Raw genomic sequence first — 15,252 nt, 5'->3', positions numbered from 1 at the left:
TTGAGAGTCGTAACTATGAGCGAACACGGCGAAAACAAAGAACACCGTATTTTTCAGAGGCGGAGTAGCAAGTTCTCCTCGAGGCTTACGAGGAGGAGAGAGCTGTAATAAAAAAAAGAGCAATATTTGAGCGTCTACCAAGGAACGAGACCTGGCTTGGCCTAAATGACCGTGTAAATGTTTAAGTTTAGGATAGCCTAATGTCAAAAGCACAATATATTAAATAATTCAGTGGACATCACGTATTGACTGCTTTGAATGATGCTTTCTTAAACTAGCCTACCTTGTCACAGACTGAGTGGGTCATGGACTCCTAGAGAATCCCAAATGTCATTTATATTTTGCAGGTTCTGCTGTGGGCCAAGTTAAACCTTTTTTGCGCCCCAGCATCGGAATCGGAGTAAGCTACGGGGTGATGAGTGTCGGAAGGCATAGGTATCCTCCATCCCCCAATAGGCTACCCATCAAGTTTTCCTGTAATTGCACATTTTGCAAAAGTTATTGCCTACACATTAATTAGCCTGTAGTGGATCTGATAATATAGCAATAATGTATAGGCCTAACGCACCCTATTGAAATGTGTTGCTCAAATTAGATTCCTAGTACATCCTGACATGGTGTACTGACCCTGGCCATTTCGCCTCCACGTTTGTGATAAGATTTGACGCATCACTCTCGATCTGGCAACTATTAAAATAGAAATGTGCTTTAAAAACACCAACACCATTAAGAGAGCATCCAAAAATAGAAGTGGCCTATGGCCTATCCATTAGAGCTTCTTGGACATGTATGCTGTGGAGCCTATTAGCATAATCAGCATTGTTTATGAATGACTCTTTAATGGGCACTTGCATCCCGTTAATTAATCTGCCATTAATTGAAAGCTCACCAGCAGATATTTTCGGTGCAAATTGGGAAAACTTAAAATAAATTATGCTGACCTGCCAGTTGGTGAAACTACACTTTAATGATCCTTGCGGGTGTGTGTCCAGAAAAACTAATGAAGTTGCTCAGGAACCGCTTTAGTGCACGGCAAAAATTTACCCACAGACAGACAGATGCTTTGCCGATATGCTCTGCGTCTCCAGCACTGTACAAAAACTCCCAGTCGGAGAGCGATCACCGATGCACATAGTTTTGAGAGGGGCAAAAAGTGTAGCCTATTTAAAAGATTATCGTTATCGTTTATCCCAAATGCCATTAGCATTCCTAACCAAACTAATTGACAACACACATACCTGACTGAGCCGCTTTGCTATGCCTATTTAAACGTATTTATTAATTCTATCTTCAATGTGTCCGAGATGTCTGTATGTCCATCTGTCTTGTATGTCTGGTGAGTCAAAGACTCAGAAATGTCCATCATGGTGTAGGCTACATTAAAGACTTATTTTATTCTATTCTAGTCTAATTGATCCACGATGCGTAATGTTAGAAATGTAGGGATGGAGAATGTTTTTCCAGTAGCCTATAGAACCGCTGAAAAACGGTAGCGCTCTCGGAAAACCTTTTTTGGAAAAGAACGGATATCGTGCCTTATCACCCTCTCACGGTGAAATAGCATGGATGATTTGTGCTTCTATGATATGTCAATCGGACATTCCTCAAAAGGAAACGCCATTGTGTGACAAGTGTCAAAACAGCGGTCTGGCTGAACGTGCGCTTAAATACCCGAACATAACCCGAACATAACCCGAACATAACCTACCCCCTACCAGGTTAAGTTCAGAGCCTATGTTACCAGAGTGACTTATATAGTCCAATCATTTTGGAACTGAAATCCCAGGTTTACAGCTTACTCCGGGTTAACATACTCAGTTAAGCCAGTAAACCCGCTTTCTGGAATACCCCCCCTGATATAACAGTATACACATCTTTGTACTTGATGGTTATTGAGGTGGATGACACAGCACAACAGATTGTGGTGGAGGCTGCTGGTAACTCACCTTGCGTGCAAAGTCGCCTTTGCCTTTGCTGTAGGCTTTGTTCTCCAGGAAGTCGTAGATGTAGGGGGTGAGGGTGGGGCAGGCTTTCACCATCTCTGGATTGAGTAGCAGCTGTGAGAGAGAGAGAGAGAGAGAGAGAGAGAGAGAGAGAGAGAGAGAGAGAGAGAGAGAGAGAGAGAGAGAGAGAGAGAGAGAGAGAGAGAGAGAGAGAGAGAGAGAGAGAGAGAGAGAGAGAGAGAGAGAGAGAGAGAGAGAGAGAAAGAAAGAAAGAAAGACAGAGAGAGGGGGAGGTATGAATTTAGGTTTGGAGCTGCCCATTTATCCTATTCCACAACAACTGCTGTTATCAGTTTAAGTGTTTGCTTTAGTTTAAGGAAAGCACATTGACCCCTGCATATGAAATGCACAATGTAAATAAACTTGCTTTGCCTAAGTGGAAATAATTCTAGACAAAACACTAGAATTAAACACAGGGACAATGACTAATTGAGAGCATTTTAAGTTATGTCGTGAAACTCCCCTTAACCATACACATATAAAGGCTGTAAATATGGTGCAATGGTGGCATTAGCGTGCTTTGTGTCACTTTGGATAAAAGCATCTCCTAAATAAATCCCACTCACCTTCACCTTGCCTAAATATGGCTAAAACCTCTGAGGCGGAGAAGCATACACTTAGGCGGGGATCACATTAGCCAGCGGCAAGCGGCAGGTTTCCTATTGTTCTCTATGGTTCGGCAGTGGAGCGGTGGCAATGCTGGCGTAACGCTAGCGTTGAGCAAGCTGAGCGTTGAAGTTGATTCAACTTTCAAAGCGCAACGCAAGCATATTCAATTGACAAACCGTTTGTGTTGCTTAGGAACGAGACCAAACTTATTATGGTCTGAGCGTTGCGTTACGTTTGCCTCTGTCGCTTGCTGCTGGCTAATGTGATCCCCGCCTTACAGTGAGGCTACACCGTGCGGGTAAATGAAGCGCTCTGTTCACGACGTGCAAAAGTTTGAATCAAAAGGACGAACAGTTTGAGAGATATGCAAATGACAGACAGACAGACCTTCCTGTAATTTATAGATAGATAATTATTCCCAACCAATAACTGCAACTATCAGCCTGTCAGAAATGTGTACAGGCAAAGGCACTGACTGAAGGGAATGCACACAGGAGACAAATAGTGTGTGGGGGGGTAGAAGAGGGGGGTGTTTGCTTGTCCACCAGGGTTAAGAGACCAGACAAAGCTGTGAGTCTGGGGAGAGATGCAAGAAGCCCACAGAGCTTTTCATGTTTCATACATGTCCACAGGTCCCCTTGGAGTCCTAAGATCTTCAGTGTGTTCGTTTACCTGTAGATACGCATTGAGGTCTTTCTTCCTCTTCTCTAGGAAGTCTCTGTCCATGTTGTTGAAGGTCTTCTTTCCTGGCAGCCTCAGGATGGTTGTGAGGTTCTCAAACTGCAGACAAGTGGAGTTAGCATGTTAGACAAGATGGCTGGTACTGACATGGACAATCAGAGGGGGAAAATAAATTATTAGCCTCCTTTAATAACCTGAAAGCAATTATTAGCCTCCTTTAATGGAGAGGATGACTTTCTATTATCCTTTTTCACATATTTAGTTTGCAGCAACTGTATGATATTATCTTCTAACCTATAAATGGCCAATACACTTGGACAACAAAACTTTGACTAACATTCACTAACTTAGCTAACTAACTAACTAACTAACTTTAAATAAGTTTAACTCTGTCTATGAACAAATTCACATAAAACTAAAAGAAACACAAACAAGTTAAACAAAACAAAAGAAAAAAAGAATTGTTAACTATTCACAACAGTCCTTGTTTACCCTCCCCACTCGTCAGGGGCAAAGTCTTGTGTGGCGGACAAGAGGGGTGGCAAAAAGAGACACGCTAGTCACCTGTTCTGTGATTCGCATGTGGAAGTCATGGAAGTCGCTGTAGCGACGGTAGGTCTTCCAGGTGTCCTCGCTGCCGTCGGCGTTCTTGCGGAAGACGGTGATGGCGTAGAGTGCGTAGGTCTTGCCGTGGTCGTTGCACACGCCTGCCACGGGAAGGTGGTTTAGAAAAGCGTCAGCTACCCAGCACAAGCAGACACGGAGGAGGAGGAGGAGGAGGAGGAGGAGGAGGACACACAAGGATGGGTAGAGAGATGGAGGGATGCAGGACAGAGAGAGAGAGAGGGAGAGAGACAAAGCCAGGTGATAGAAAGAAAGGGAAGCATAGAGTGGCAAGATGGAGAGAAGAGCAGGGTTGAGTGACAGAAATAAGCATGATGAGATGGTTAGGTTTAGGTATGATGGGATATGGGAAGGGCAGAGGGAGAGAGATGTAGGGTTTAGGTTGGGGTTAGGTAATGACCAAGGACCGCATGGCAAGCAGGTGAGATGTAGGGTTTAGGTTGGGGTTAGGTAATGACCAAGGACCGCATGGCAAGCAGGAGAGATGTAGGGTTTAAGGTAATGACCAAGGACGACCATGGCAAGCAGGTGAGATGTAGGGTTTAGGTTGGGGTTAGGTAATGACCAAGGACCGCACGGCAAGCAGGTGAGATGTAGGGTTTAGGTTGGGGTTAGGTAATGACCAAGGACCGCATGGCAAGCAGGTGAGATGCGGGGGCAAGCAAAACAGGTGGAGGGAGAAGGGAGGAAGAGGAGGAGAGAAGGCAGAAAATAAGAAATGGTAAAGGTGATGGAATGACAGTGCTCAAAAGAAAAAGTTGTGAAAACATGAAAAGTGGTGGCGAGGCCTGGTGAGGCGACAAGCATGCAGCGAGAGAGAAAGGCCTTATGGAGACATATATGTACACAACTGAGTGGAAACACACACACACACACTTATATGCACAGACACACACACAAACAAATTTGCATACTTTAAGCTACAACTTAAAGCATGTAACTGAAACGTAGGACAAGTAAGAACAAGTAAGTCATAATAATAATAATAATAATAATAATAATAATAATAGCTTAAATTTATATAGCGCCTTTCAGGATACCCAAGGTCGCTTGACAAACAAGTGTGATGCATCTCAATCCATCTAAACGCATGGCCCAAATGAGACAGAAAATCATCCACATAGGAGCACAAGTCATTGCCAAGACCAGCAAATACTTTGGGCGACTTCCACAGCAAGCCGTCACCAAAGTATCTGAGCACATACCGGTGTCCGAGATGTAGGCGTGGAGCAACAGGACCTCCTCGGCGCTGGCATTGGTCAGATCGTCCAACGACTGCAAAACAAACAGTACACGGTTATAAAAAAACAAACATTTGAGTGCGTCACCCCATCGGCCAAATGGGTCTCCGTCATTCTGACAGATGGGACGCGTCCCCAAGTCTGACCCAGGCATCTGTGTACTTAAGCGACACACTTGACAGCCAATGAAAACAGGGTAACGGCTTTGATTGTGGTCATTGGTGGGTTGAGTCAACAGAGAAGTTGGCAACAAGACTAAAAACAAGTAAGATCACAGGTCGTACCAGATTTATGCTCCCAGTCGGAGAACCATTGAAGGACTCTTCAGGGAGAGAAAGAGAGAAACAGGAAACAGTCAGATACATCATGGCAACCCACACAGCCTCTTCTCACTACAATGGAGATAACCATGGCAACCCACACAGCCTCTTCTCACTACAATGGAGATAACCATGGCAACCCACACAGCCTCTTCTCACTACAATAGAGATAACCAGCTGAAACCGTCTGTAATTTCGGAATTATCGTGTGTTTATTCGCAGTGTGACACTCCAGTGTGTCCAGAGAGTGTCAGATTGGACTTACGAACGCAAATGGAGACAGGCCCTAATTTAAATGCTGGGTGTTACCAAACATACATACAGCACACAGCTTGCTACAGTAAGCCTCCTCTACATACTTGCTGCACACTGCCCCCCCCTCCCCTCCCTACATACACAGCACATTGTCTTCAGGATCTTCTCCAACACATATCCTCTACATACTTACAGCACACTGCCCCCAGCTACCCCCACACACACACACAGTACCTGCTCCACTCCCCTCCCGCCCACACACACATCTGCACTGTCATCCCTCACATACATCATACATACAGTACTCTGCTTGCAATAGTAAGTCCCTTCCCCATACTTGCAGTACACTGCCCCCCTCTCTCCTACATACACAGCACATTATTTCATCAGGAAGCTTCTCCAACATACTTAGAGCACACTGCCCCCCAATACACAGCACATTGTCTCATGAGGAAGCTTCTCCAACACACATATTGCACACTGCCCTCTCCCCACATACACAGCACACTATCCCATCTCCCCTGTCATCCCCCCAACACACACACCAAGACCCCTGGCAGTTGGGTTAGCCCCTTGAGCCGTGGATCTGCCCAAGGTTTCTTCCTTGGTAAGGGAGTTCTTCCTTGCCCCTGTTGCTCTCGGGTGCTCCTCCCCCACCTTTCTTGTGCAGCCCTTGCCACTTAATCTACTAAACCCCTCTTCTACCCCCCCCCACCACCCCATAAATGCACAAATAGGCTGACACCAGACATAATTTCACTGCATTTCTTACATCCAGTAACTATTTGCATGTGACAAACTTCCTTGTATCCTTGTGAAGTGCAGTCAAACTAGTCTAGCCTTTATGACTTCACTTCACTAGTCCCTTCCCCTAAATATGGGCCTGACCAGGGATGGCCAGTATTTATAAGACATGTATTTAAATATGCATTTCAAATACAAAATAGTATTTTGTCATTTGTATTTTATTCGCTTGAAGAAAGTGGCTTAGTATCTTGTATGAAAATACTTTATAGGTGTGTATTTCTATAGTTTAAAAACAATGCCAAATATTTTCGGTAAAACTAATACTTCTGGTGATGTGATGACATGATAAGTGCTGTTCTGTTCTGTTCAGCTTTCAGAACAGCGCTGGCCTCGTCAATGTCACTTCTCTTTTTGGTAACCTAGCAACAATAAACACTTGACCAAAGCACTCTGAATGAGGTTGAGGGCGCTGTCAGCACAAAAAACACGACTGGTGGACCCAGGGCCTAAGTATCTCATTTCACTGCTTGTCAATGTGGATTGTGGACCTCCAGAGCGCTGGACCAGGCCCCCTGTGCTCACCTCCGTCCCCGTCGTCAGAGCCCCGATAGCTGGGCTCCTTCAGCATGTCCAGCTCGGCCAGCATGCGCACGTACAGAGGGTGCTGCCTGAACGACGGGTAGAAGCGCTCGTCTCGCAGCATCATGTCATACACCTGTCGTCCACAGTAAAGCAGGAGACACAACAGGAAGAGATGCATGTCATGTACATGACCGTGAATAAGAGATGTTGGCTATGGTTTTTATTTCTTTGGAGCAACAGGCTTAAAAAAAAATTCAAGAAGAATTTTGGTGAAGAATTTGTCATCAGCAAAAAAGAAAAGACATGAAACAACCTTAAAACATGCACATACACACACACACACACACCTTTCTCTGAATATCATCAAATATCTCTGGCGTGGGATCCTCTGTATTGAGTTTCTCAGCCAGCTTGAGAATTGAAGCTTCATCCACCTGTACTCTGGGAGATGCCTGAGAGAGAGAGAGAAAGAAAGAAAGAAAGAAAGAAAGAAAGAAAGAAAGAAAGAAAGAAAGAAAGAAAGAAAGAAAGAAAGAAAGAAAGAAAGAAAGAAAGAAAGAAAGAAAGAAAGAAAGAAAGAAAGAGAGAGAGAGAAAGAGAAATGTGGGAAAAATTACATACTGATGAGAGGACTAAAAGGGGGGACTAAAATTCATTTGACAATTTTTTGAACTTGGTAACAGAACACAGAGCAAAATGTTGCAGTATAACTGGCCAGCAGAGGGAAGAAGGTGGTTTCCGTGTGCGTGGTGCGTGGTCCGTGTGTGTGTGTGCGCGTGCGCTGAGAGCACGGACTGACCTTATCGGAGAGGTACTGCTCGTAGACGCCCAGCGCGGCGGCCTTGAGCAGGCCTTTGGTCTGGCTGCCCTGCTTCACACCGTCCTTCTGCCAGCTCAGCATGACCTCCAGCTGCTGCTGTGCAGTCACCCGGTAGCCCTCCACCGTCAGCCAGAAGAACAGGTCCGCCTGGCCACCCATCTGCTGCATGTAGTCTGGACACGGACAGAGACGGACAGAGACAGAGAGATCATGAGAAAGAGGAGAAGCGGGTGTAGGGGAGGGAGAGAGGAGAGGAGAGAGAGAGAGGAGGAGAGGGAGAGAGAGAGAGTGGAGGAGAGGGAGAAGGGAGAGAGGAGAGAGAGAGAGAGAGAGAGAGAGAGTGGAGGAGAGGGAGAAGGGAGAGAGGGAGAAGGAGAGAGGGGGAGGAGAGAGAGAGAGAGAGAGAGAGTGGAGGAGAGGGAGAAGGGAGAGAGGGAGAGGGAAAGAGAGGAGATAGAGAGAGAGTGGAGGGGTAATGAGGAAGAGAAGAAGGGCAAGGTGTGGGGGGGAGAGAGAGAGAGAGAGAGAAAGAGGAGAAGGAGAGAGAGAGAGAGAGAGAGAGAGAGAGGGAAAGAGAGGAGAGGGAGTGAGAAAAAAAGGGAGAGAGGAGGAGAGGGAGAAGGAAAGAGAGGAGATAGAGAGAGCGAGGAGGAGAGGAGAGAGAGAAAGAAAGTTAGAGTGTGAGAGAGAGAAGGAAGAGAGTCAGAGGGAAAGAAAGTGGAGGATAAGGAGAGAGAGAGAGAAAGTCAGGCAGACACAGAGGTGCAGAGCAAGACAACGAAAGACAACATAAAAGAACAAATTTGCAGCAGCAAGAGAGCAATGAAAGAAAAAGATGGAGAAATATAAAAGAATAGAGAAAGAATATACAAGACAGACGAGGAGTCATCCGAGGCTTATGTGTGCTGAGTAGTTTTCAAGATGGCAGTGGCTCAAACATGTACATATATTCATTTAGCAAACACTTTTATCCAAAGCGACTTACATATGTCAATCATATCACAAGGGCAGTTCTCCCCAGAGCAATTCGGGGTTAATTGTCTAGCTTAAGGGCACAACAGTGGAAGCTGGGTATTGAACCCACAACTTTTCAGACTACTGCATGCTAGCCCAGCTCCTTAGCCACTAATCTATAACCACCAGTGCAGATAGCTACCACCGCAAACAGTGGTCCAGATTCACAGCAGACTCTAACCAGGCCCACGTGTTCCAAACTGCGTTGTGTTACGTGTTCCAAACTGCGTTGTGTTACGTGTTCCAAACTGCGCTGTGTTACGTGTTCCAAACTGCGCTGTGTTACGTGTTCCAAACTGCGCTGTGTTACGTGTTCCAAACTGCGCTGTGTTACGTGTTCCAAACTGCGCTGTGTTACGTGTTCCAAACTGCGTTGTGTTACGTGTTCCAAACAGCGTTGTGTTCCGTGTTGCGTGTTCCAAACAGCGTTGTGTTCCGTGGTTCGCGGTTCCAAACAGCCGTTGTGTTCCGCGGTTGGCGGTTCCAAACAGCGTTGTGTTCCGTGGCGCGGTTCCAAACTGCGTTGTGTTACGCGGTTCCAAACTGGGCGCGTTGTGTTACGTGTTCCAAACTGCGTTGTGTTACGTGTTCCAAACTGCGTTGTGTTACGTGTTCCAAACTGCGTTGTGTTACGTGTTCCAAACTGCGTTGTGTTACGTGTTCCAAACTGCGTTGTGTTTACTTTTTATTGTTTACTTGAATGTTATGTTTGTCTGTGGACTTAATTGGTAAAATATGTCTTGTCTTCACCGTGGGATAGTGAGAAACGTAATTTCGATCTCTTTGTATGTCTTGGCATGTGAAGAAATTGACAATAAAGCAGACTTTGACTTTGACTTTGACTTACGTGTTCCAAACTGCGTTGTGTTACGTGTTCCAAACTGCGTTGTGTTACGTGTTCCAAACTGAGTTGTGTTACGTGTTCCAAACTGCGTTGTGTTGCGTGTTCCAAACTGCGTTGTGTTGCGTGTTCCAAACTGCGCTGTGTTGCGTGTTCCAAATGTAAAAGCACTTTGAGCTGCATTGTGTGTATGAACGCCGGTGCTACACAAATAAAGCTCATTATTACGGCAGACAGCGGCGGCGATCAGGAGCGCTGTGAGGAACTCACCCATGAAGAACTGCAGGGCGATGTTGTGCACCAGGATGTGCTCCAGGGGAATGATGCACAGCTTCCCAAAGTTCGCTGCCAGCTTCATCGCATCCACTTCCTGTGGAGACACAAGTGAACTCTTGAGCCCCATGCAAAAACATACTGTAGCATGAAACATCTCACACTGTCTGCCCTGTGGGGAAGGATGATGGTTTACAGCTAGCTAGATTGAATGAATGGATGGGTGGATGGGTGGATGGATGGCTTTGGGTTTCCTACCTTCCCTGATTGCAACCTCTGTATCCTTGTTTCACAGACTTTCTTTACAAACAGTAAACTGTTGATTTGATTCTTGATCATGTTTATGTCTGTGAAAGAAGACAATAAGGAATTTGACAAAATGTAAAGCAAGGCAAGTTTACTTATACAAAACATCTCATACACATTTATAAATCAAAATGTTTTACAAATGGGAATAATTTCTTAAGTTGTGTGTGTGTGTGTGTGTGTGTGTGTGTGTGTGTGTGTGTGTGTGTGTGTGTGTGTGTGTGTGTGTGTGTGTGTGTGTGTGTGTGTGTGTGTACCATCTCCAGCAGTATCTAGAGAGCGTAGATACTGCAGCTCCTCCAGGACTTTGTCCTTGACCGCCTCCAGCTCTATGGTCTTGTCGGTCAGCTTCAGGATGGTCATGAAGGCCTCGTAGTTACAGCTTGAGTCCCGGATCTAAACACACACACACACACATTACATCATTTTGCCATCACTCATTGCCATATCAAGCAGACATGTCAAAATGAGACAAACTTTAGATGGATCAAGATAACTGAGGAACACCCCCCCCACACACACACACACACACAGTGAATGACAGAGTGGCACAGAAGTAGGAGATTAGAACAGTACAAGCAGATGTTTGCACGCACCATCCATATGACTAACTGATTGAGATAATCCGGGTCGCTGAGCTGGTTTATTAGGGGAAGGAGAACGCCTCTGGCTAGCACTTCCTGTTGGGACAGACAACACAACACAACACATGTAAATACAGTCATCACATCACTCTATTTAACAGTGAATTAACATGCTATTGCTTTTGTGCTAATGGCACAATACGAAGAGTTTGGTCCCGAAACGCTATATCTCCATAAAAACATTAAAAAGTCATGTATAATTGTGTATTTCAGGTAATATCAATACAATTGCAAATGTGTTGTTTTGATTGAGTAAAGATATAATAATAAAAATAACAATACCCAAAATCACAGTTCCACTGAAATTACTTGGAAAACAAAACGTAAAAAAAATATTCATGAAATTCATGAAAATGGAGGATATAGCGTTTCGGAACGAAACTCTTCATATGTTCTTTCTGTTGCACTAGAAAAAAAACAAACAACAAAAAACAATTGAATGACTCACATAACAAATATAATACATTATCATAAATTACAATATAACTCAGATAACAACTGTATTGGTTAATTATATCCAAAAAGCACCTCATTGCTGTTCTTTGACACCATATCAAAAGGATGCATCTCTTTCATTTCCTATTTGATAGTAGCTCCTTGAAGTTGACAAATAAACAAAGCGTTTAAATCTACAGAAAGCCTCTGCCTTGTCCCGGGGGAGTGATGTAATACTGTGGAGCGGCGTTGGTTCAGTCCCTGCGGCCAGGGGCGGGTGTGTGTGTGTGTGTGTGTGTGTGTGTGTGTGTTGGTGTGTGTGTTGGTGTGTGTGTGTGTGTGTTGGTGTGTGTGTGTGCAGGTGCGTGTCTGTTGGTGTGTGTGTGCGCATGTGTGTGCGTGCACGCATGTGTGCATGTGAGTGTGTGTGTGTGTGTGTGTGTGCGTGTGTGTATGTGTGCATGTGAGTGTGCATGTGAGTGTGCATGTGAGTGTGCATGTGAGTGTGTGTGTATGCATGTGTGTGCGTGTGTGTGTGTGTGTGCATGTGTGCGTGTGTGTATGTGTTCATGTGTGCATGTGTGTATGTGTGCGTATGTGTGCATGTGAGTGTGCGTATGTGTGCATGTGAGTGTCGCGTGTGTGTGGGTTCAGTCCCTGCGGCCAGCAGCCAGCCCAGCGGGGAGGCCCACGACTCACCCTGAGGAAGTATCGCATGTTCTTGTTGTGGAAGTCTCCCGGAGGTAGTAACAGATACAGCAGCACCTCGCACAGGTCTCTGAGGAAGCCTAGATATCAACACACACACACACACACACACACACACACACACACACACACACACACACACACACAGAAACATTAGCCCCAAGGAAGATGTTTCACTTGTGTGTGTGACGACAGCTTCTAAGCAACCCCTAGGGGGAAGACACAAGTGTACAGATCTGTGTGTTTTTTTTCTCCCTCCACCCCGACACCCAACGGAGGGGGAAATGAGGCGTGCTTTTCTCAAGGGCCGCTGACTTTGACCCGTCACATCCCGCACACATCCATATTCTCATGATCAAAGCACAGCAGGGACACATACAGTATTGGAGGAGTAATTCTCCAGCGGCGCTGCCAGATAAGGCTACTACCAGCTAGCGTTCAGAAGAGCCTCTGCTACGTACAGTGCCACCTGCACAGCAGCAATGGCTGCTCATGGCTTCGTTACGGAGAGGCTGCAATAAGAGTGTGGCGCGCAAAGCCTGGCTCTCGACTGGGGACAAGCACTGTGGTGGGGTCCTGAGGAGTCTCTCTCTCACACACAAATAGACATGCGCTCACACACACACACCTTCTTCGTCTTTGGGGGAGGTGCACACCACGTCCCGACAGATCTTCCTCTCCATCTCCACTTCTGCTTCGAAGAAGGACTCCAGCAGCTCCTCAGAGGACTCTCCTGCAGCAGGGAGACGCAAGAGGCAGCACACCATCACCACACAGTCATCAGAATCAGACTCATCGTCACAATCATCATCCTCATCATCATCATCTGTCTCCTCCTTCCAGCACCATCCTCATCATCATCATTCTTCTACCACCACACGCATCTTCATCATCACATTCATCGTTCCTCCAGCACCATCCTCATCATCACCACCACCACCACCATCATGGTCATCATCATCACATTCATCAACATCATCCTCCTCCTCATCCTCATCACCTAACTTCATGATAATCATCCTTCTCCCAGCATCACACTTCTCTTTATAATCATCATCATCATCATCATCATCATCATCACCACTTCCAATCACCACCACCATCTGTTTCTAAAAACTACACTCCTCATCAACCTGTGAACTTGATTCAACTCAAAGGGTTTGTATAACATTGGATAGTGCAAATTAGTATCCCAGTAGCTGTGTGCTTCCACTGAGAGATTCTCATTCATTCATTCATTCATTCACCTGAAATCCATTTCTCATTCATTCAATCAATCATCCATCATGTCAAAATATGTAAAGCATTATCCTATTAATATACATTGAACAATGTAAACATGTTAATTCATGTGACCACTGACGTGACCACTGGACCAGCAGTAGTAAGGCATTGCTGTCTTACGTTGTTTGGGGTCGTCCCTGTCACTGAGCCTCTCCTGGGCTTTCCTGAAGACGCGCAGGTGTGTGGCAAAGTCATCCACTAGCCGTGTAGTAAAGTAAGGCTGCCAGTCCACCTCCTTAGACCTGCACGGAGGGGAGGGAGAGAAAGGGAGAAGGAGAGGGGGAGAGAGAGAGAGAGAGAGAGAGAGAGAGAGAGAGAGAGAGAGAGAGAGAGAGACAGGGAGGGGGAGAGAGAGAAAGGGAGAGGGAGAGAGAGAGGGGGGGAGAGAAAGGGAGAGGGAGAGAGAGAGAGAGAGGAGAGAGAGAGGGAGAGAGAGAGAGAGAGAGAGAGAGAGAGAGCGAAAGAGAGAGAGAGAAAGAAAGGGAGAGGGAGAGAGAGAGAGAGAGAGAGAGAGGCTCAACACTCCTTCTTTAAACTAGTATTTAAGTGTTTAAAATACTACAAAACAATACCACCCACAAGTGTTACTGCCTCACACTAAAAACATACAGACCACTACTCATTTAGCACACTACGTTTACATATCTTAAAAAACGACTTGCCCACCCTTACACAGGGAGAAGGAGAGGGAGAGTGTGTGTGTGTGTGTGTTTGTAACATAATCAGTCATACACAATGTAGGGTTGCATGTTTCTCCCAGGCCTAGGAAAGACCTGGCAGGAGGTGTGTTTGGACTAAGGCGACAGACACTAAACTGCTGTAATGTCTGTTGGACCCCTCCTGGGGTCAGAAGGTGAACCGCATGCCTGCATGCTTTTGGACTCGTCATGGCCTGTGGGGTCAAAATCAGGGCCAAGATTGTGTCACCGCAGAGGGAACGGATTAGCGTTAAAAAGGAAAGAGTCGCTCCACACTCGCGACGCATCTGTTTTGGAAGCAGCACTGTAAATGTGCAGCTGTTACAGTAGACATGTGCTAAGGGAGCGTGTTACGCAATCTCCCCAGAGATGTGGGATACGGCTTTTTTAGGAACCAGCCTGTGAGGAAGACCTTGCGTGACTTCTCTTCACACTGTCATGGAGAGAGACAGGAGCGACTCAAGTGATGACCAAGACCACAAGAGCCTCCAGCGACAGCATTCTGGACAGCCCCCCAACTTCATCCAAACCACCCCCAAACCCCTGCCGGGTGTTCTGACTTGTCACTTTTCTCAGCACTTTTGCTGCGTAACGCATCAACAGTACGCACTGCCAAAACACTGAGAGACGGGTGCGAAGATGACCACGCACAGAAACTAAATGTTGTTAAATGCATGTATAGATGAAGAAAGCATATACATAAGCATATACATACAGTACATGTGTACATTAACCTGTACATAAACATATATATGTGTGCCACATGGAATGCTCATGTCTGGGAAATGTCTGTGTGCAAATAAGTGTGCCCCCAAAGCACAAACATTCATGGGTGTTCCAGGCCTGATCTGTTTAGGTCTCAGGGCCTGACGGCATTGCACTGATATACGGTTCTATATATAGTTCTATATATGGTTCTATATATGGTTCTAAGGTGTTCCAGTCCTGCCCAGCCAGTCGGCCACCCACCTCGTGGAGAACTGGACAAGAGCGTTCTGCACAGTCTGTCGGATCTCCAGCAGGAAGGACTCGTCCTCGCTCAGAGTGTAGTACCAGTACTGGATGTAGTCCCGCAGGGCAAACTGGATCACCTGAGGACAGGTGAGAATAGAGGGAAGAAGAGTGTCAACTTCACAACTGACACCGACAACAACCCTAAACCACTTT

The 15,252-nt window shown here is 45.9% G+C and overlaps 1 protein-coding gene across 3 annotated transcripts in view; it reads right to left on the bottom strand.

Moving 5' to 3' along the window:
* snx13 (sorting nexin 13) overlaps positions 1-15,252 on the bottom strand; it is a 42,606-nt gene that overhangs the window by 10,872 nt on the left and 16,482 nt on the right. For 2 of the 3 annotated variants that reach the window (XM_048229417.1, XM_048229420.1), the window contains exons 5-20: positions 15,055-15,176; positions 13,508-13,629; positions 12,732-12,836; positions 12,095-12,183; positions 10,913-10,996; positions 10,574-10,712; positions 10,269-10,357; positions 10,008-10,107; positions 7,862-8,055; positions 7,410-7,514; positions 7,063-7,195; positions 5,443-5,480; positions 5,123-5,192; positions 3,858-4,033; positions 3,285-3,392; positions 1,947-2,057 (exon numbers count right to left, since the gene is read on the bottom strand). In XM_048229417.1, coding sequence (XP_048085374.1) covers positions 1,947-2,057; positions 3,285-3,392; positions 3,858-4,033; positions 5,123-5,192; positions 5,443-5,480; positions 7,063-7,195; positions 7,410-7,514; positions 7,862-8,055; positions 10,008-10,107; positions 10,269-10,357; positions 10,574-10,712; positions 10,913-10,996; positions 12,095-12,183; positions 12,732-12,836; positions 13,508-13,629; positions 15,055-15,176 — 1,785 coding nt within the window. The remainder of the gene's footprint in view (positions 1-1,946; positions 2,058-3,284; positions 3,393-3,857; positions 4,034-5,122; positions 5,193-5,442; positions 5,481-7,062; positions 7,196-7,409; positions 7,515-7,861; positions 8,056-10,007; positions 10,108-10,268; positions 10,358-10,573; positions 10,713-10,912; positions 10,997-12,094; positions 12,184-12,731; positions 12,837-13,507; positions 13,630-15,054; positions 15,177-15,252) is intronic. The other variant, XM_048229418.1, reaches the window with a different exon arrangement.

This window comes from Alosa alosa, chromosome 20 (genome assembly GCF_017589495.1).
Source record: "Alosa alosa isolate M-15738 ecotype Scorff River chromosome 20, AALO_Geno_1.1, whole genome shotgun sequence".
Taxonomy (NCBI): Eukaryota; Metazoa; Chordata; class Actinopteri; order Clupeiformes; family Clupeidae; genus Alosa; species Alosa alosa.
The sequence above is the reverse complement of the archived record's forward strand: the minus strand, read 5'-3'. Positions and strand labels throughout refer to the sequence as shown.